Below are 22,834 nucleotides of genomic sequence, written 5' to 3'. Positions count from 1 at the left end.
GAGACATGGACTCTGGTGTGCTTTAAATATGGAGCCCAGAGCAAGCAAGCACTGAGGATACAGTTGTGCAGGCAAATCTGAGCCCACCCGACAGCGATCTGGCACGTTTCCTGTGAATGTGTTATTAATGAGGCGGGACTCGTCGGTAATGGGGCGATGCAGCGCGATAACCCACCACTGCAGCTGGTAGGTAAAATGTCCTTTTACCCACACGCTACCACACTTTGTGCAAACCTGGAACTATTCCGCCCCTAGTGTACTATATCTACTGGTTCCTCTTTATCTATCCTACTAGATATTTCTAAAAAAAGCTCTGTCAAACACAATTTCTCTTTTGTAGAACCATGCTGATTCTATCTGATCATGCCATGATTTACTAGGTGCATTGTTAAAACTTGCTTCAGTATAGATTGCAATATTTTCCTGATGACTGTGTCAGACTAAATGGCCTGTAGTCCCTTGTTTTCCCTCCCCCTTCATTCATGAATAGCAAAGTTACATTTTCTAACTTCCAATCCACTGGGATCGTTCTAGAATCTAGGGAATTTTGGAAAAAGATAACCATTCAATCCACTATCTCTGTAGCTATCTCTTTTAAAACCCTCAGCTGTTAGTTGGGGATTTGTCAGCTTTTAGTCTCTCAAGCTTCTTCAATACTTTTTTCTGCTGATATTAATTACCTTAAGCTCCTCACTCTTATTAGTCTTTTGGTTACCCTTTATCAGCTATGTATTTTACGTTATCTACGGAGTAGAAATACATCAAATGTTTGTGCCATTTCCTCATTTACCATGATAATTTCTCTTGTCTCTGCTTTTCAGGAACCAACACTTACTTTAGCTACTCTCTTTTTAATATATTTGTAAAAGCTCCTGAATAGTTTACACTCATTCTATTTCTTTTCACCTATTGCTGGTTTCTAAAACTCTCCCAATTCTTAGGCATAGAATATTCTTCACATTATAAGTCTCTTGTTTTAATCTAATAGCATCGTTAACTTTTCTAGTAAGCCATGGATGGATCTTTCTCATTGGGTTTTTGCTTTTTAATGGATTGTATTTTTGTTGAAATTTTTGAACAATTTCTTTAAATGTTTCCCCATGTTTCTTTACCATCATATATTTTAGTCTATTGACACAATCAACCTCAGCCAACTTAAACGTTTAAGAGTCTTGTTTTGGAATTGAGAATGTTGCCTTCAAACTTAATTAAGAATTCAATTGCATTATGATCAATTTTTCCCCAGTGGTCTATATATTATGAGGTTACCTGTAGCCCTAATATGCAATATTAGATAGAAAATAGCATTACCCCTCATTGGTTCCACAATATATTGTTCCAGGAAACTGCTGCAAAAGCATTCAGCAAACTCAACCTCTAGACTACCTCGGCCAATTTGATTTGACCATTCAATATGAAGGTTAAATTCCCCAAGAATTGCCTTTGTTATAAGCTCTAATTATTTCTTGCTTAATGTTCTGCCTCATGGTATAACCTATCGTTGGCCTATTGTTGTATACTATTTTATGTTGTGTCATAACACTTGTATAAAGCTTATGCCACACGAAAGTAACTTTAGTTATAACTGCTAAGTCAGTTTCCTTCTATAGTAATTAACACCTATTGGGGCAACCAATTTCAGCTGATTAACAGTTAATTTGTGCTGGCAGAAAGTTTCTGTTAACTAGGTATCTGAGCTAACTTGCAGCTTCCTTCACAGTTTTAAACCTCTAAGTCAAATTCTAAATATTAGTTTAAATTTCAGTTTGAGAAATACTAACCAGAGTAGTCCCCCACTTTCACTAAATTCCTGACGTTAGCACTTTGTTTATGAAGCACTTAATTCTGCGATCACTCTATGGTTGCAAAAATCTGAGGCATTTATAATCTCAAGAAATGTTAGAATTACTGACTTGTTTTCTTACCCCTGAACGGCAAACATGTCCCAGTTAAATCAGAAGTTGGTGCATTTGCCACTAGATGGGACAAGTTTCCTGTTTTTAGTAAGCTGATATCACTCCTCCGCTGTGCCTCCCTCACCCCTCCTGGGGAGATAAACCTCCCCTCATGTTGCGCCATTAAGAAAATACATAGGCCGGGATTTTTGGTCTGAGGCAGATAGTGCGAGTCAGGAAATTTCCTGGCTCACTGCACTCACCTGGGGAGAAACTCCCCCGAATGGCACATTCTTCATTCCAGTGGGATGGGGTGCAGAATACACTTGGGCTTGCTGCCCTAAGACACAGATCGGAGGCAACCGGAGTGACTTCGAAGTGCTGAGGTGGGCTTTTCAAAAGGCCCACCTCGGTTCTCTCGGACTCTGTCCCAGTTGTTTCGCTAGATTTTAGACCCCCTGGCCCTCACCCCCCACATTCCATCACCCTCCCCCACCCACCCCCATGCCACCTCCATGCCAACTTAATGCCAGTTCATGCCCCCACCCACACTCATGGCCCCTTATTTCCCACATGCCAGTTTAACATCAAATCATGCCAGCCCATGTTCCCCACCCACCCTAGGGCCCCCTACAGCCTCCATGATTACTTAATGCCAACCCATCTATCACCCTTGGCCTTTACATACTCCATGCTAACTCACCTGGTGTCCATCATGAGCAGGCCTCATAAGTAATGTTGAAATGAATTAAAAAAGGCCTAAATATCTATCACAGCCTTCACTATATGTATAAAAGCAGTCATTCATGAAAGTCCATTCAAAACTTTTACTTCTCCTCAAGTCCTTAAGCCCACATAAAAACAAACTTCAATTCATAACATCAAAAGACAGCTAATCCTTTAATAACCTTTTTGAACCGTCAGTTAAACTGTGAACTCAGGATCCCCTGTTGAGATAATTATAGCTTGCAGAATGCAGCCAAGTATTCATAATGACATTTTAATAGCCCTCGGGGAAATGTCAACAAACAGCAACTGTAACTGCTAGAACAGTTTTTTTTTACAGGTAGCCTGTTTCTTATTATTTCAAAGGCCTGGGGATTTAAACAACTTAGTGTCATGTCAGTTCTATAAACCTTCTCTGCTTTTTAAGAGTTTTTATGTCTAGTCTAAAAATTTGTGACTCCCACACTATGGGTTAAGGCCCTCAATACAGCAAAAATGGGGTCATTTTGAATTCAGCTTAACCCTAACTCTAAACCCATTTCACTTACAGGCAAAAATGGAATCTATTGCAAATGGGCACTTTGACATCTGGGTCCACGGCTCTGTAAAAATCCTGCCCTTAATCTTTGTCAGATATAGCACATCAGATGTCCTGTGCTTTTCCAGTAGTTATAGACAACTTAGCTATACTTGATTGAAAAGTTAACATGGACTAAACTGACAGAATTGGTTGTGATAATTCTTTATAAATTCAAACACAGGAACCTGTTTGCCTTTATCTTTCAAAATAGTTAAAATAAATTGGAGAATTTAATGTTATTAAACCAACAGCTTCCCAGGGCTTTTGACCTATAAAGTGCACTGCATAGTATGTTGCTGTGCCATTGTAATCATCACAAAGTTAAAGATGATCAAAACTGGGCATTGGGGGATTGATAAAATTGCTGTACATCATCAACAGGGGAGGGAAAAACAATATCACCAGGATTTCAGTTCTTGACTGCTAATTTGTGGCTCCCACTGAAATAAATGCCCATGTGTGGATGTCATGTATGGACAGATTTAAGCTTGCCTATAATGCCTTTTATTACTGAATAGCAAGGGTAATGCACTTGGTTTTTTTCAACTGAGATGGGGTTTTGGTGGATGAGCGGGTAATAGGGAAACATCAATCATCCCGATATCAATTGGTGACGCAAACTATTCTAACTCCAAGGTCTCATTTACATTTCATCATCCACACAATCACCTTAAGAACAAGGCGCCTGCCCACTTTCCAGGTGGATTTACAATCATTTCCTCCAGAGGACTATTCAAAAATCTGAATACACCTCTTAAATGCATTCACGACTGCCAGATTGGTCAGTGATACTGCTGGTAAATGGAGATTCTTACTAAAGAGTTGCAAAGCTATGCCCAGGTTCTCTGATGTTTCCAAGATACTCTATTGTAAGAAGTGAGGTCAAGGAAAGACGATCTGCTTCCCAGAAATTCTGGCTGGAGGTGGCAGAGGCTCTCAGGATCTGAACTGATTGTTGGAGATGCTGAAGTGACCTGACAAGAGCAGCAAAGTAACTACAATCCTTTATTTCTCCATTTCTCTAAACAAACACCTCTCTTCTATCACATTCATCAGTGCCAATTCACAAGGAGCATGCTAGAACACCTCTCCTACTCATTGGAATCATACACTCAAAAGTAAAGGCTGCGAGATGGTTACTTGCAGCATAGATGATTATCAATTTATGATAGCTACATTAACACAGATAAATGCTACAATCTAAAGTCTTCAGTGATATCTCAACAAGAATCCAAGATAGACTTGAAGCAGAATAAGTAAGTAGAATTAAGACGCATGCTGCAAATGGTTGTCAGTTTGATGTGAAGAGATATTCCTCTAATAGGCAAACTCTGAAATAACCTGGAAATCTCTCACTCACCATTACAGTCAAACTGTGCTGAGCCTGTGCTTCATGATCCAATTTTTCAGCTATGCTCAACTTGCCCGTACCGTGGTCAAGTTTAAACTTGCGCATGCTCATTGGATCTATACTGCTGTGGATAGAGTAGGTCAACTTGCTTTTCTCATCCTTGTCAGTAGCTTTAATGTGCAGAATTTCAGTATCTATGGCAGTGTCCTCAGAAATGGTAACATCATAGCTCAGCTGGGAGAACACAGGGCCATTATCATTGTTGTCGAGTATTCTTATAAATACCTGTAAAGAAAACAGAGCATAATTAGAGATTTAGTTCAATTTTTATAACAATGCGTTTTCAAGAATAAGTTATTCATTTCCTGTTTCATGGATTTAAGTAATTGCATATTTTTCTGCAATAAAGGTGTCAGGAATTTATGCATTTAATACTTAGGGCAGAATCTCCTTGGTCCCACGGAGGCACCAGGATCAAATTTCGAAATGAGGGCAATGGGTCAGTGACCCGTGCATTCTCGCTTCCATAAGATCTTGTCAGAGGCAGGTCATTAATGGCAGCAGCCACCTGACTGGCAGAGGCAGGGAGTCAATTTGAATATTTCAGTGCCCACTTGTGGGCAAATTGGGGATGCTGCTGGATAGTTGCTAGGCTGAGGGAAAAGCCCATTACATGCCAGGAGGTAGCTTGCCAGTGTTGGTCGGTGGGCCCACAAGTGCTTCTATCCTTTCCCATTTACACTGGAACCCTTTCTGTCACAGGTGCCACAGCTACAGCCACAGGTTATCCTTTGGCCACAAATATTTTTTAAAGTTTCACACATCTCCTGATGGCACCTCCATCTTGAACTAACCTTGTTTTTTACTACCTGTTACAGCAGGGCCCAGCTTTCCTGGTGGGGTTGCCAGCAGGACAATTATGCAGGCCCACCCATTGGGCCAGCCAGGTAACTGATGTACCAACTGCTTTTAACTGGATGGTGCTCCCTAAAGCGTTTCTGGTAAAATCATGCACGAGACTGACCAGCCATCACCAGCATTGTGGGGACCCATTTTTGGTCCCAACCTCAGAAAATCTTTAAAGGTGGTAAGATCCCACCCATTGGATATTCAAAAATGATCAAAGTTAAAACAAATGAAAAGAAAAATCACAGATAAATTCTTAAAGCTCTATTGAAAGGTTGACATCACTAAGTTTTCAGCATCTTCTTTCAAAGGATTCTGACACATCAATCATCTGTTAAATCACAGATCTACTGACTAATCCAGGTCGAAACCAAAGTACGGCATACGATTTGCAGCCTTTGGTTGCTTCCCTTGTATTATAACAACTTGAAGAGATGAGCTTCTATCAGAATAGATGCTATTTTCCTACAAAAAATACCAGCATGATGGGCAGAGGTAAAAGAGCTGTCAAATTGAGAGGTGAGATATTGAAGACACAAATTTTATTGGGATGCCTTGTCTCTCCAAGGTGATGTTACTTGGTCACAGCACTGCAATGGTCGGTGCTGGGGCCTCAGCTATATAAAATCTATATTAATGACAAAGATAATAAGATGGAGAGTAAGGTTTCTAAGTTTGCCGACAGTACAAAGCCTGATGGGAATGTAATATGTGAATAGGGAAAAAAGAGACAATATAAAGATATAGGCAAATAAAGTACAGGACAAAACAAGATTGCAGATGAAGTTTAATACAGGTACACTGTCTCAAATTTAACTATCCATGAACTGATTATGCTCGAAAACTGGACATGTTTTTAAACTGCCACGCATGAATTTTAATAATTATTAGATGAGTAAAATAACTTACTGGCTTGCTTGGCTATGTACTGCATTGGCAAGCCAACTAATTATCAGCTTAGTGTGCCTCTCTTTTCCTGAGCTCCAAGTGGTTCCAGCGACCCTTTACTCCACCCAACCCAGCCCAAACTGCCCAACTGGAAAACTGGCAAGATCCAAGATCCAGCACAGACTCAGTCCCAAGGTTGTTGGTTTTGAGACACTGTACCTGTATGGGGATGTGTTAGGTTATTCAATTGCGTACTAAGAATAGAAAAGCAGAATATTTTTAAAAAGGTGCAAAACTTCTAGAGATGTTCAGAGAGACTTGGGTGTACTTGCACAAAGAACACAGAAAGTTAGCATGCAGCTACAGCAAGCAATTAGGAAGGCAAATGTCATGTTGGCTTCCATGGCAAAGGGATTGGAGAACATGAATAAGGAAGTTTTGCTGCAATTGTATTGGGACTTGGTGAGACCATATTTAAGGAAGGATATTCTTACACTGGAGGCAGTAGTGTGAAGGTTCCCTAGGTTGGTTTCTGGGATGAGAAGATTCTCTTACAATGAAAGGCAAAGTAAATTGGGCCCAATTTTAACTCTCTATAAGTGAATAGATTTTTAGTGAATTATAATTGGGCCCATATTCTCTGGAATGAGAGGCAACCTCATTGAAATGTACAAGATTCTGAAGGGCTTGATGGAATAGAAATAGCAAGGTTGTTTCTTCTGTCTGCAGTCTCAATCATTGAGGACTGAAATGAGGAGAAACTTCTTCAAAGTAAAGTAAATCTTTGGAATTATCTACCCCAGAGAATTATGGATACTCCATAACTGAGTATATATAAGGCTTAGATAGAGACTATTGACCTCTCTGGGATTCAAGGAATATGCACCACAGGTGTGAAAGTAGATTTGAGGCAGAAGATCATCCATGATCTTACGGAAAGGTGGACCAGGCTTGAGGTGTTTTATGGTTAACCACCTTCTCCTATTTCTTATGTTCTCAGAAAAGGGCAGCATTTCATATTATTGAAAGAGAAAAATTAAAAGTACTACTGTTTTAGAGAAATGCAAGGAAGTTTCTTGTTTCACAGATTGAATTATGCAAATTGCTATATTTTAAATTAGTAATCTTAGAAGCAAAAAAATGCTTTCCCCAATACTTTACGTGCTTTAGGAACGCCCTACAAAACGTCCACTTTTAAAACACAAAATGTATTTGAGAAATGTAAGAAGATAACTGTGTAAATTGTCAAATAGCAACATTCTAAAGCAATAGCAATAGTCACTCAAGTCTGTCCCAATGACAACATTTGAAACAATATATTGTGTTTAGAAATTGCTTCAAAAGGTTTAATGTTTCATTTTGATATGGAAACCATATTTTCATTGGGGCTTTTATCACAAAAACACATTAACAGATGAACAAAATGATGTCAAGGATAACAAACAAGTTCTATGGTAGTGACAAAGGGCACAAAAAAACAAAGAAATGCTGAATTTGACAGAGAATCCAGGCCCAATCTCTCCTCAAATCTTCCTCAATCTCTCCTCAAAGGACAATCCCACCATCCTGGGACTCAGTCTGGTGAACGTTTCCCTCAATGGCAAGTATATCCTTCCTTAGGTAAGGAGGCTAAAACCATACATAATACTCCAGGTGCAGTCTCACCAAGGCTCTACATAATTGCAGCAAGACATCTTTACACCTGTACACAAATCTTTTTGCAATGAAGGCCAACATACCATTTACTTTCCTACTTGCTTGCTGCACCTTCAGTGACTTATGAACAAGGACACCCAGGTCCCCTTGGACATCAACATTTCCCAATATCTCAGCATTTAAGAAATATACTCTGCATTTCTGTTTTTCCTACCAAAGTGGATAACTTCACATTTTTCCACATAATATCCCATTTGCCATGTTACTGCCCATTCACTTAGCCTGTTGAAATCCCCTTGAAGCCTCATATTCCCAACTAGTTTTGTGTCATCAGAAAACTTGGAAATATTATTTTTGTTCCACATCCAAATCATTGATATAGATTGGGAATAGCTGAGGCCCAAGCACTGATCCTTGTCGTACTCCACTAGTGACAGACTACCAAGCTGAGAATGTCCCAGTTATTCCTACTTTCTGTTTTCTGTCCATTAACCAATTCTAACTCCAACAGGTTTGTCAAACAAGATTTCCCTTTCATAAGTCCATGTTGACTCTGTCCAATCCTACCATTATTCTTAAGTGTCTGGTCATAACATCCTTTATTATAGATTCTAGCATTTTCCCTACTACTGATGTCAGGCTAACAGGTCTGTAGCTCCCTGTTTCCTCTCTCCCTCCTTTCTTAAATAGCGAGGTTATAATTTCTACCTTTCAATCTGCAGGAACTGTTCCAAAATTTATAGAATTTTGCAAGATGACCACTAATGCATCCGATATCTATGTAGCCAACTCTTTCAACTCTCTGGGATGCAGAACATGTCCAGGGGGTTTACCAACTTTCAATACCATTAATTTCTCCAGGGCTACTTTTTCACAAATACTAATTTCTTTGAGTTCCTCATTCTCACTAGTTTCTTGGCTCCCTAGTACTTCTGGGAGGTTTTTTTGTATATTCCTCTATGCAGACAGAAACATAAGCCTGAATTTTTGAGCCCATGGAGCAGATCGCCATCTGCACAAAAATCCCTGCAGAGGCCCAAATCTGGAAGTCCCGGTCCTGAACAAGGCCTCCACCATTTTTGAAGTGGTTGAGGGAAACGGAGGCAGGTTCTAAATAGCACATTCCTGGTTCATGGAGGCAGCTGCCCATATAAACCAGAGAAATAAAGGCCTCCAATCATGTCTGATTTTCTGAAATTCCAAGTGCGCAGATTGGACCAGGTAAGAACAGGTCTGAACCTTGTGTATTTGTTTGGATAGCCAGAGTGCCCTTTTGGAGAGGTAAGGTATCCTTTGGGAGAGGTAAGGCACTCTTCGGGGCAGGTGCCCTTTGAGATTGCTAAACATAGACACGATTGTGCATAAAAGTGCATAAACTCAGTGGAACTGTCCACGCTGTCAAAGAACTGTCAAAACTCACTGGAACTGACAAAGCTGTCAAGGGGTTTAACTATGCTGGGCTACAAGTTTAAAAAAGTGTGCAGTTTAAAAAGGTCAGTGTTCATATTTCATTCCATCTGTTGACATAAGCCTGAGGGTTTGATTATAGGATTTGTGCTGCATGACTGAGTTTACAACCAGACATTGTCACAGTGGGATTCCGGTTATGTGAGCAGTTTGATTGACAGCTTCAAGTGGTTTTAGAATAGAAATGTTTGCCTTCTTTAGAGATTAGTTGAAGGAATTTCAAAGTATTGAATGCTTTTTTAAATCAATTAGTGTTTTTTTTAAATAGTGATGACATCAATAAATACATTAATTTATTTTCTATAAAAATAACTCCTGAGGTTTGGCCTTGGTAGATGCTAGGTGAATCGGCATGGAGGGGGTAAGGTCAAAAGGTAGGGGCATGGATTAGCATGAGTTGACACTGAGTTAATTAAGGGAATATAAAGGGCCCTGGGGATGAGTGGGTAGAGGTTGGCATGGGGGCATGAGGGTCCATAGGGTGTGGGTAGAGGGCATAGGGTGGCATAATGGGTATGAGAGCCACAGGGGGTGGGGGGTATGAGGTGGCATAGGTTGGCATGTGTGGGGCAAGAGATGTGTATGGGGTTGAAGGGATTTAGGGCAAGGGCTGGGGGGCTGTTCATCTTTTAAATAAATTCGGAGACTGCCTTCTGCCCAGTCCACATCTGCACCTGGCAGTTTCTACACTTGTTCCGGGGGCAGTGGGCCCGACTTCTAATTCATCTGGCACCCCCTGGAATGAAAATTCCAACTCCCGGGCCTCTTTTCTGCTATTTCCAACTGTAAATTCTCCTATCTTTTCCTGGTAATGGGCCCATGTTTGTCTTTGCTAATCATTTTGTTTTTACATACTTATAGAAGCTTTTACAGGCCATTTCTATGTTTCTGGTGAGTTTACACTCATATTCTATTTTCCCTTTCTTTATAAGTTTCTTTTGCTCCTCTGCTGAATTCTAAAGTGCTCCCAATCCTCAGGCTTACTACTTTATTTTGCAACTTCATAAGCCCCTTCCTTTGACTGGAGCGTGGCCTGGGTCCCTGACCTGCCACTACTGCTGCTTTTTGGACTCCCACGTGAAAGGTTATGATAGGCCCTAGGAATTGGTGGTAATTACTCTTGGATCATCCAATGGAGGGAATTAACCCCTGCCATCCTACCTGTATTCAAATCCTTTGGGGAGGCCTACAAACCTGCTAATTCCTTATTCTTTGGGTTCTTCTGCAACTTTAAATGCCCAGCCACCACTTCTGGAGCTGCAGTGGCTATCCTGCTACAGAACAACTGAGGATTTGCAGCCAGGCAATTAACATATTCCTGCTTCATGGCAGGAATGGTACACAGAGCCTATTATGTATAGGTGATGAGCATCAACCTAACAAACTAATTTAACGTTACTGTGATGTCATATAGGGTGTGCAAAAGTCCCTCTTGGCCTGAACTCAGTCTCATGGAGCAGAATTCATGCCAGTTAAGAGAAAGGGAAAACTTTCCAAAAAAAATCTGGTCCTGTCTTCGATAACCATTAGGTGTGGGATTTCCAAACGATTTTGTCTTCCCTAATCTAATAGTACTGAGACCAATTATAATGCCCCTTTCACCATCCTGGCTAAGATCAACTGACTCATCATCTTCTGAAATTAAGCTTGCAATTTTTCCACATATTGGCATGAGTGTGCAACTCATTACTTTGATCAGCTGTGCCATCAGGCAGACTAAATTTCTCAGGCAGTCCAATGTTAAATGCATTCTTAATGCGTATAACACTAGGTATTCTGGCAGTTCCATCACTTGAGAGGAATTATGCACAGGCAGTTCCATTGCCATTGGCCAAGTGATGATATGAAAGTTGGCAGTGTAATGTGGGTCTGCCAACCCCATGTTGAGGGTTATAGGGGCCTAATACTTAATTACTTCCTTGAAGTTTTGTAAACATGACTGCCACACATACTGTTCCATTTAGGTCTAAAAGTTCCTGAGCGTGTTTTGTCAAAGGCATTTAATTATGTGATGCACATTCCATGCCCAAAAGAGCACAGCATTCTGTTCCACATAGGAATACAATTAAGCCAATGTCAGTTCTTCAATTATCCAATTTTAGAATTTCTAGCTGAGTGTCCTATGTCCCGTTAAAAGATCAATTTGCATTCCTTTCTTTTTATTTAACTTAAGACAAAATTTACACAGATGTTCAACTTGTTGTAATCTAGAAAGCACGATCTTTCTTTTAGAAAGAATGACTTGGATCTGTTTCCATTGACAGGAGGGTCGAGATCCAGAAGATATAGATTTAAGGTAATTGGCAAAAGAGTCTGTGCTAGCTAATGAAGGAGCCAGCATATACATGATGGTTTTAATGCCTTCTCTTGCATTATTAGATTTAACGACTCAAGTACTCTCCTACTTGAGCAGATTTTGATCACATGAAATAGAATCACAGATTAACATTGAAGAAAATCCCTTGGCCCCAAAGAATGCAATTTCCAAAGAAGTAGATGCTCAATGGCAAGGGAATGACTGAACAGCTCAAAAAAAAAATCAGTCTCAACCAGGTGACTATTCACAGAAATTCCAAGGGCTGGTGTCATTTTGACAGATTTTCCTTGGCTTAAGGAGGATTTTCAGATGCTATATTTATTGAATTCAATTTTACAACATGCCATTGTGGGATTTGGATTCACAATCTTTGAGTAGTTAATCCAGGAGTATAAAACCACTAACCTGTTACTTTTTAAAGCACTATCTATGGAATTTTCCTTATGTTGTTACCTTTTGCCAAATATTACACATATATGACATGTGCTACAACCTTCACTCTCTGCAGTTCATATTTCACATAAACACACACATATACACACAAAATGGTTACGTTCAATAAGCAGCTAGGAAACAACAAGAGAAATTGATCAGTCGATGACAAAAAGATTTTTCCTCACCTGTGAAATGAAGGTGCAATTCCTACAGATCTCCCAGTGACGTGTACATGAGATTCTCAAACAATTAACCTGGCAGCATTTTCTACGATTTCAGAGCCAAACAATGTGATGGGCCCTTCCTCATTACTAAACATTATATTGCCTATTTATATTATTAGTTAAGAAAGACAAATTATTAAGCAGCAGAAAATAATGAACCGGAACATCATCATTCGTAATGCAGATTGATTTCATATGCCTTATCAGCTTTACCTGTGTGGCAGCTGAACTTGTCCCATCAGTGGCTTCCACAGTCATATTATATGTGGCCCTGTGCTCAGTATCCAGTGGTTTTGCAATAACAATTGTGCCAACACCCTTCTCTATTTCAAATGTGTTTTCATAATTTCCACCTGTAATGTACAATATATGAGTACTATGAAGTCATTTAGTGTAGAGATAATATATTTAAAAAGGCAATATCCCTTTTATCATCCCAGTTTTTTAAAAAGTTTTAAAATCCAAATCTTTTGTTCACCATATGCACAGCAAATGTCATCAAAGACGGTATTAGGATCACAACAACCAATACTGAGTTTGATTGTGATCCGAACAAATAGTGAAGTTGTTTTTTTAACTCAAACTGTCAGAATATCTTGGGGGTTACAGAATCTTGACCACTTTGAAATATAGACTAGGTAGGACAACAAAAAGGATAAAAGGATACTGCATTTTAGATTGAAAAAACAAAGACAAATAATTGAAACATCATGCCAGGCACGTTCAAGCTACATCATTATATGCTGTTAATCTCTTCTAAAGAGACTTAAAACTTCATATTTTATCAGTAAGAGCAATAATGCAGAGCCATTAATGCAGTATGTTAAATAGGTAATGGCTATCCAACTCAATTTCAACAGTTTACTTTTGCTTTAGGGCAACAGTTGTCGTGCACATTTTATCATCAGGTTAAAATGCATTTCATACCTTCATATCCAAGAATAAAAAGTCAAGAAATATATAAATTGAAACAGACTAAAGTGCTCTGGATTGGATATAAGTAATTACTGTCAGAGCAATGCAAACTTAGGCTGTTGCTAGCAACTTATGTCACACAGTAACATTTGCAGATTGTACTGTGGGGTGAAGGATAGACCAGCCTAGATATCCAATTTTATGCTGAATTAGAAGATGAAACTGAAAATATGGAACACTTTCCGCTTGAAAATAAAGGTATTTTCAACTCAGTCTGGCAACATGGGAGTGGAAAAGTGGGCAGAGCTAATATTGCAAGAGTACTCACTATTTAGTCTGGAATCGCCAATTAGTTTGAAAGCACACTCAGCAACCAACCAAAAAAACACACACAGTTCAATCAGAATAGCTATCTCAAAATGTTAAAGATTTATGGATCAAGGGTGTTTCACTATCCAACTGTTTAAATGTAACTATCTTTATCCTCACCAGTTTGCTCCCTGTTTCGAGTACCTTTCCCAGTCCTCATTACTTACACGGGTTTCGACTGTGAATGCCAGCAGCTGGCCAACAGCTCACATCATAAAGCTCAGTCCAGTTCTAACCCAATATTCACATATGAACTTTTCATGGGGACAGCGAGATAGTAATTTCCCCTGACCCAGAAGCATTAAAGCCAATAGTAATGCTCTAAATGCTCCCTGAAATCTGCACACCAGAGGACTGAACCTGCGTTCTTCTTCAATTATCTAAATTGATTGACTAAGTTTGCTGAGCCATATCTATATTGGGGAGGAGGTGGTTGGGGATGGGGGATTGTGCGGGGAAGAGTGTTGAAAAAGCCATTATAGTCTCAACTTGATAATTCTAAGTAAAGCTCTTTGGAGGAAAAGTATTAACTGGGATTACTTTTTCGATAAATAGATTAGCTGTAGTTACCTCAAATTAAAAATTAAGTTAAATTTTAGAGTACGATGAAGCATAATACAAAAAACACATGAACACAAACTAAAGAAAAACCTAATGGCAATATTATAAAGTATTGCCAGATGTGTCAGTTAATTTATACCAGTCTGTCACAAATAATAGTGTCCTACAACTCTGTTGCATGGGGTGATTTGTATTTTAAAAATCATTCATGATCTCTGATTAAAGCAACATTAAACTGAAGAACATTAGATAAGAATAACGTAAACAGAAACATTGTAGCCAAACTGCTATCATGCCCCATAAAGATATGAAATCTGATTGATTACTAGCTTCTAAAGAAAAGAACTTATAAAGTCATCTGCAGACCACTAATGATTCTGGAAAAGAGTAAAAAAGTTTATTTCATTTGGGACTATGTTGTGAGCAGGAAAGCAGTGGAGGTATGGGAATAAGGTGTGGCGTAAAGGTATGAAACAAACACATATCATTATGTAGACTTTGAACAGCAATGGCACTTCTGAAACCTCAGCAGAATCTTAATCTTGCATATAAATTATAGATATGTAAATAGAAATGCAGTGACAGGTGCTTTCAGTAATCCTGCCTTCAAGTCATCTACAGCGAAGTATTTATGTACATCATTTCATTAGTTATATAAGCACACACGGATGTTTCAAAAGAATATATTTTATTCAATTAAATCTATAATGACTTAAACACACCATGTTGGAGCAAATCACTAAGTTCACACGTTTCATATGTGTCAAGTGAGGGAATTTTGATGTTATTATGCTTGGATTTCTTTTCAAATTAGGACTTCACGGGACAGTGCTGGGCAGCATCATTTAATGTCACAGAACAGACTTGAGACTCCACCCAATTCGAAATCTGAGTAAGCTTCATCAGAGAGAGACAGATGGAGCATGCACTCTTTCTCTGCAGAAGGGAAGGAAATTGAAAGGGTGCATCCCTTCTAAAATGGTTAATAGCACCTCCTGTAAAATGTCTACATGGGTTTATAATGACAACATATCTGCACAACCATCCTGTCAGCTACAAAATATCTAATGAAAGAGGCAGAGGAAGAAGAAAAAAAGGAAAATTATCAAAACAAAAATATGGGAAAAATATCCCAAAATAAAATAAATTCTATTTTTAATGGAGTCAGTGTGTGGATTGCAGGGTTAATTCTGTGATCCTATACTCCCAGCAAACCTGCTGAGAGCAAGGGAATCATAGACTTAACCATTTCATGCCTTGCAAAACAAAAGAAAGAAGGTGCAATTAGTGCATTTTCAGTCCTTAGAATGTATTTCACAACTAATGAATTACTTTTGATATGCAGTCACTATTGTAATGTAAGTAAACACACAGTCATTTTATGTACCGCAAGACCCCAAAAAAGAGATGAGATAAATGACCAAATAATTTTTTTCAACAACGTGGATTGAGGGATAAATGTTGCTGAGGACACTTGCGAGAATTCCCATGCTCTTTTTTGAATATGGCTATAGGATCTTTTTCTGTCTACTTGAGAAAGTGCATAAGGCCTTGGTTTAATGTTGTAGCTGAAGGCTCTATCATTTTGCATTCCAACATTGAGATGTCAGCTTAGGTTATGTGTTCATGTTTCTGGAGTTTTGAATCAGCCCACAATCTCCTGACTCAGAGGTGGGAGAACTATCATTGCACCTTTGTGATGATCTATTTTAAATCATCTTACAATCATAACTTTAAGATTGAAGAGCCAGGTAGTATATGAATTACAGAACAGCATTTTACTTCTGAGGCATATCAAATTCAGCCAGATTTACAGAATGGAAATCTGCTATTTGTAAGGATGTCTTTGAAATGAGCGGCCGGCACCCAGCGAACATGTTTCTAAGACAAAGAACTTCCCCTAATTTGGGGCTGGAAGGCAACATCCCCTTACAGGTCACTGGATGGGTGCCAATTCTCTTGAAAGGTCATTGAGCTAAAACATTAACACTGTTTCTCTCTGAATAGATGCTCCTATGTTTTCAAAGAATTTCCAGCATTTTGTGGTTTTTATTATAACATTGGATAGTACGGAATTTGCCAAAATGCCAAACTGTTCATAACCCTCCTACTGAGGGTTCTCAATCTTTTTGCTCCTAAGGCCTTATCCTTGTTATAAAAATTCCACTGGCTGACCATGTCACAACATACATTTGTTTCCAGCATCCACAGTATTTTGGTTGCTCTTATAAACCTTCTTGTATGTGAACCTTACAAACGCAACAATCCCTCTCCTCCCCAAGGAAGATTCTACATGGGAACTTACCAGATGGGAATAAATAGCAACAATACTACTTACACTTATATAGCACATTTAACATGATGAAATGTCACAAGACACCTGCAACATCTACATGGTGGAAGGGGAATAGTTATAAAATGATTAAACTAAGCGCCCTTTGAACCTCATGCTTTAGAAGCAAGTATTTATGTTGGTTTAATCATGTGACTTACTGTGAATGTCACTGATGATTAAACACCACATCACGTATTGAGAAGGGCTGCAATCTGCCTCACTCTCTGATGATAAATTTGATGCCCACCATTGCCTATCTTGTATATGGTCCCTATTGCTGTCACTATGAGCTGGTGGTGGAGGGTGTGAATGTTTCAGATGGTGTGGATGAGGTTCTGATCAAGTGGGCTGCTTTGTCCTGGATGGTGTTGAAATTCACGAACGTTGCTGGAGCTGCACTCATCTAGGCAAGGGAAGAATATTCCATCACGCTTCTGACTTGTGACTAGTAGATGCTGGACAGACTTTGGGGAACCAAGAGGTGAGTTACTCACTACAGAATTCTCAGCCTCTGACCTGCTCTTGTAGCCACAGTATTTATATGGCTAGTCCATTTGAATTTCTGGTGAATGATAACCCCAGGATGTTGGTGGTTGAGGATTCAGCCATTGAATGTCAAAGGGAGAAGGTTAGAATATCTCTAGTTGAAGATGGTCATTGCCTTGGACTTGTGTAGTGTGAATGTCCCTTACACTACTTGCTCCTTCAAGCTATTGTCTAGCTCCTGTATCACTAATAAACTACCGGATGGGACATACATGCTGCAAAAGTGAGACATTCTCAGGAATCCGTTACAGACCTGTGCAACCTCAACCCAGCTTCTCAATGCTAACTAACCATGCAAGGAATTTACATTATTGTAGCATGGTGGAAGTAGTGAGTCAAATTGACAGCTTTTCCATGATGATGAATCAAGAGATTTAAACAGAAAACGCTGCATATACTCAACAGGCCATTATAATGGCACTAGTTCACTGCATAAGTCCAAACTGAAAGCACCTTACTATCACAGCAGCAGCTGGTCTCCTACTTCCATTCCCAACAAAAGTAAATGTAAGAGTCCCCACTGAAAGTCCTGGCGGAGGCACTCCAAAGGCAGCTGAGCATTTGGGAACGTCAAAGGTGGGCATCTTGCTAGCTACTTATGTGGTATTAATGCTAACTACCATTAATTTATACAAATCAGGTGACGTCTTTTTTTCCTCCTCTTTGCCTCCTTTGCATATTTCTCTCTCTCTCACTTGCTAGAGAGATTATTTTGTGAATTCCCTGGAAATTCTCCAAGGACCCCCAGGGCTCCTCAGGCAACAAATTGAGAACCACTGCATTAATACACAAGGGAGTTTTTAACAGCATGCTATGTCTTAGTTATAGCAAACAGCTCTTTGGCAATGAAAATGATTTTGTACAAATGTGGAGTTACATTGTTCAGATTTAATTATTTTTGGCTAATCAAAACATTTATTTATGAGGTGATTATCAGTAATTACAAAAGAAAAAACTGTAGCTTTCAGCTGGAAAAACCAACATGTTTTGGATTACCCATTTCAAGAAATACTTCCTACAAGTTTGTTTGTGGTGCATCCTATTTTCTAAGCTGAATGATGCACTGGGCAGTGTAAAATTGGCTTCAAGTAAAATAATTAATTCGTAATCTGTAGCATTCTTTCCCCTAATGGCTCAGTGTGTAAATGTATTGCACAGTGTAGAACTGAATCACAAAGCAACTAGAAAGTCCTTTCAACCCCCAACTTTCCTATGTTAGTCAATCTTAGAAAGAATATTAACTGGATATTTCCTTTTTAAGAAATACAAATCAATTTCTTTTAATTGTATTTTAATGAATACTAATGAGTTTTCTTCTACACATGAAACAATTCTCTTTCTACCAGGATAATTATCAGGCATCAATTGTATCAGCTCTTGAAGCACTGCTAATCAAGGATGGTATTAGTGCAATAGTTAGAGATTACCTTGGTCCAGGAGATCAGAATGTAGAATCGATTTGTGTGGGGATGAGGAATAGTAGGGGATAAAAATCCCTAGTGGGAGTGGTCTACAGACCCCTTAACAGCGATGGACAAAGTATTCAAGAAGAAATATTGGGTGCTCATGATAAAGGGATGGCAATAATCATGGGTCTTTTTTCTGATTAGCAGGACGTGACGAATGGAGTCCCGCAGAGGTCTGTTCTGGGGCCTCAACCTTTTACAATTTATATTAATGACTTAGATGATGGGAGTGAAGGCATGATACTAAATTTACAGATGGCACAAAGATAGGTAGGAAAGTATGTTGTGAAGAGGACATAATGAGTTTGCAGACTAATATGGATAGGTTGAGCGAGTGGATAAAAATCTAGCAGATAAAGTATAATGTGGGAAAATGTGAAGTTGTTCACTTTGGCAGGAAGGAAAAACAGCAGAATGACTTAAGACTCCTGAGGTGCAGAGGGATCTAGGTGTTCTCATGCATGAGTCACAAAAAGTTAATATGCAGGTAGAGCAAGTAATTAGGAAAGCTAATAGAATGCTTTCCTTTATTATGAGAGGAATTGAACATATAGGTAAGGATGTTATGATTCAGTTATACAGGGCATTGGTGAGGCCACATCTCAAATATTGTGTGCAGTTTTGGACTCCTTATTTAAGGAAGGATGTAAACGCGTTGGAGGTGGTTCAGGTAAGGTTTATTAAATTGATACTTGGAATGAATGGATTGGCTTATGAGGAAAGGTTGTACAGACTGGGCTTGTTTCCACTGGAGTTTAGAAGAGTGAGGAGTGACTTGATTGTACTATATAAGGTCCTGAATGGTCTTGACAAGGTGGATGTGGAAAGGATGTTTCCTCTTGTGGGTGAGCCCAGAACTAGGGGGCACTGTCTTAAAATTAGGGGTCGCCTTGTAGGACAGAGATGAGGAGAATTTTTTTCTTGCAGAGGGTTGTGTGGCTTTGGAACTCTCCGCCTCAGAAGATGGTGGGGGTGGGGTCATTGAATATCTTTAGGTGGAGGTGGATTGACTCCCTTGCCTAGCAAGAATTAAAGGTAATCGGGGGTAGATGGGAATGTGGGATTCAAAACATAAACAGATCAGTCATAATCTTATTGAATGGCGGAGCAGGCTCGAAGGGATGAATGGCCAACTTCTGATCCTACTTCCTATGCTCATAATCAATGCAATAAATATAAAGGTAACATTTTTCACTTTTATTTCTGCAAACAGCCCTCATTTGTCCCTTTCCACAAGTGAAAAAGTGAACAAAAATATCAATAATTTCTTAACGCAGCTTTTTGACTGATGTAGATAATGAGAGGAACAATAAAATGGGCCACAATTTCTGAGGGTGGCAATTGAGTTTGATTGCCACTCCGCTTGAAAGTTCTTGCCTTGAAATCCTCGTGATCCTACCTCATCATACCTCCTAACTCAGGCCATGCAAGATCTGGGCAGGGCCAATTTCTTAGGGCCTAGTGTTGAGGGCTGTAGAGTTGAAGCATCACCTGCCGTAAACCAGGTGAGTTTACAGGTTCAGTCAAGTTTAAAGGTCTTTGACAAGGTAAATGTGCAAGGTAAGTGGATAGGATTTAAGGATGGGGGTGGTTGGGGGTTTCAGTCAGGTGAGGCCTTGGATCCAGTTGGGTTGGGTCCGGCTGGGCTTTCAGGTTGGGCCAGATCAGGCCTTTTGGGCCTTGGGGGTGTTGTGGGTGTCTGGTTGGGCCTTGAGGGGGGGTGGTGGGTAGGAGGTGTGGTTGAGTTGGGCCTTGGACAGCAGACAGTTGGGTCAGGTTGGGTCATGTCAGGTCTGGGGGGGGGGTTTGGGTCCAGCCTTGGAACTGGGGGTTTGGGTTGGGTTGGGCCTGATTCAAGGCTCTTGTCATGCCTTGGAGGTGGGGTGGTTGGGTCAGGTCGGGCTTTGGGGCGGGGTGGGGTTGGGCCTGGCCTTGGAGGGGAGGGGGGTCGGGCAGGGCCTTGGGGAGAGTAGTCAGGGTTTGGGGGAAATTCCTCGGGGGGGGGATGTTCCATGAGGTGGTGGGGAAGTTGTGTGGGGGGGTGGGGCTGGGGCAGTACTGTGGAGGGGGGAATGGGGTCTTGTGGTGGAGTCCCATGGAGGAAGGTGTCTTGTAGGGGGAGGTGGGAGGGGGAGTCCCGTGAGTGAGGTATAGTCAGAGGCTAGGGGGAGTCTCCTGGGGTGGTGGGTAAGGCCCATGTCAGCGGGTCAGTGGGGAAGTCCTGTGGGGTGGGTGGAGGACTCACGTGGTGGAAGGTGGTCAGTGTGGGTTTATGCAATAGTTATCCAGAAGCTAGAAGTAGTTTTAATTCTTTTAATTGTGGAATTTTCTGCTCCCGTTTGCGGCGGGCTTGTTTGGATGCGGGAGTGGACAATATGTTGAGAAGCCCAAAAATCAGTTTTATGCAATGGTGAAACCAGTTTGCGATTGCCCACTCCACCTGTTAATGGTGGGCCGCATTTCCCACCACCGTGCGTCGGGAACCTAATTTCAATACTTTTGCAAGTCATTATAAGGCCTGCTCGCCGAAGTCATTCCCCCACGCTGCATCATCTGGGCCCAAATCATACCGACGTGTTTCACAACTGTACATAAGCGAGCTGCAATTCACTCGGGACTTCAAGGTTTGTTTGTCTAGCTTGCTTTGGGCAGCATCGGTGCCCGTTTTCACAAACAGCACCACATCGCTTTTAGGGGGACTCACGGGCAAGTGTCTGCCTACCAGAGTAGCTGCAAGGTGGGGGGTGGCTTTTCAACGGCTGCAGGGCTAGGGCCTGCTTGAGGAAGGGGGAGAAGTGGCCTCAGGCACGGGAAGAGACAGCAGGGTGAGGGCTGTTCTGGGAAAGGGGTTTTTTCCCAGAGGGTGTCCGGGGACACATGTTGATCTGTGCAAGTGGCCCCAAGATGGTGAGGGCTGACAAGGCAATCTCTAGAGGAATTGAGGCCAGATGGAGAGCGAGAGTATGCGTGAGAGAGTGAGTGGTTATGTCTCTTGAGCTGGCAGTGAGTGAGTGACCAGTGAATGTGTGATAGTCATGTGAGTGAGAGAATTTGGAGTGATGAGATGGTTGCCTTACCCTGGTGGCACAGATGACATCATTCATCTGCTTTCTACACTGGGTGGCCGACCTCTTCTGTGCAGCATTAGCACTGATCACCACTGCCACCGCCTCCCAAGCCAGGGTGGTGAGATTGCTGGACCTCCTGCGGCCAGAATGGGTGTGGAGGACAGCACGGTGGGCCTCCAAAAGGCATTCCAATGATGGGTCACTGAACTCTTCTTGGCTTTCAGGGCCATGTCAGCCCTGGGCTGCAAGCATTGAGAAATATGCGCACCAGCAGTTTAGATATGGCACCTGGAGTGAGGAAACAGTTAGGTAAATGCGTGGTAGGCAAATCAGAGTCCGCCCACCAGCGAGGCGGTGTGTTTCCTGGGTAATTAATGAGGTGGGAAGCAGACGATAAGGCATGAAAACCCACCATTGTGGCCGGCAGGTAAAACATAATTTATCACGCCCGCTACCACACTTAATGCAATTCTGGATGATTCCACCCTAAGCTCTGAAGAAGGATCATAAGTTCAAAACGTCAACTCTGTTTCTCTCTCCACAGATGCTGACAGACCTGCTGAGTTTTTCCAGCATTTTCTGTTTTTGTTTCAGATTTCCAGCATCCGCAGTATTTTGCTTTTATCCACCCTCCATCTGTGCTGTCTACCCTTCAAAACCCAGCCCCCCGTCTCCCACCTCCATGGACTGCAGGATCCTTCCCCACCCTTGAACCCTGGGACTTACCTATATGGGCATCTTCTTTGTGCTCGTCCTTGCAGTCCTGGTAGCCCCCACTACTGAGCTCTGATGGCGCTGGGACTGCTGGAGCTGCCGATCGATCAGATTGGCTGGCAGATCCCGAGGGCAGGACCTCTTCCCACTGAGGTGCGAAGGCCACACTCAACCACTTTAGCCCGCCCGCTGCACGTTAGGGCTGTGGGATGGGCGTCTTCCGGGCATGTCAGCTTTCGGCCAACATTCTTTCCGGGGTGGGGGTGAGCAGTCTGCATTCCCTACACCTGTAAAATTCATCCCATGATTCCTGGATTGTCATGCTAAAACCACTCGGCTATTGTCATGCATTGTATGTGTGTTCAAAAGTATGTTAGCAATTAATTACAGAATATGCTTTGTAAATTATGCAACT

General features: G+C 41.0%; 1 protein-coding gene across 1 annotated transcript in view; it reads right to left on the bottom strand.

Annotated features, from left to right (window-relative positions):
* Positions 1–22,834, bottom strand: part of LOC121283992 (protocadherin Fat 3-like) — a 619,931-nt gene that overhangs the window by 168,858 nt on the left and 428,239 nt on the right. Inside the window, exons 8-9 of the mRNA XM_041198874.1 lie at positions 12,659–12,798; positions 4,562–4,837 (exon numbers count right to left, since the gene is read on the bottom strand). Coding sequence (XP_041054808.1) covers positions 4,562–4,837; positions 12,659–12,798 — 416 coding nt within the window. The remainder of the gene's footprint in view (positions 1–4,561; positions 4,838–12,658; positions 12,799–22,834) is intronic.

The sequence above is a fragment of the Carcharodon carcharias genome, chromosome 11, assembly GCF_017639515.1.
Source record: "Carcharodon carcharias isolate sCarCar2 chromosome 11, sCarCar2.pri, whole genome shotgun sequence".
NCBI classification, from domain to species: Eukaryota; Metazoa; Chordata; class Chondrichthyes; order Lamniformes; family Lamnidae; genus Carcharodon; species Carcharodon carcharias.
This window is presented reverse-complemented; position numbering and strand designations above follow the sequence as displayed.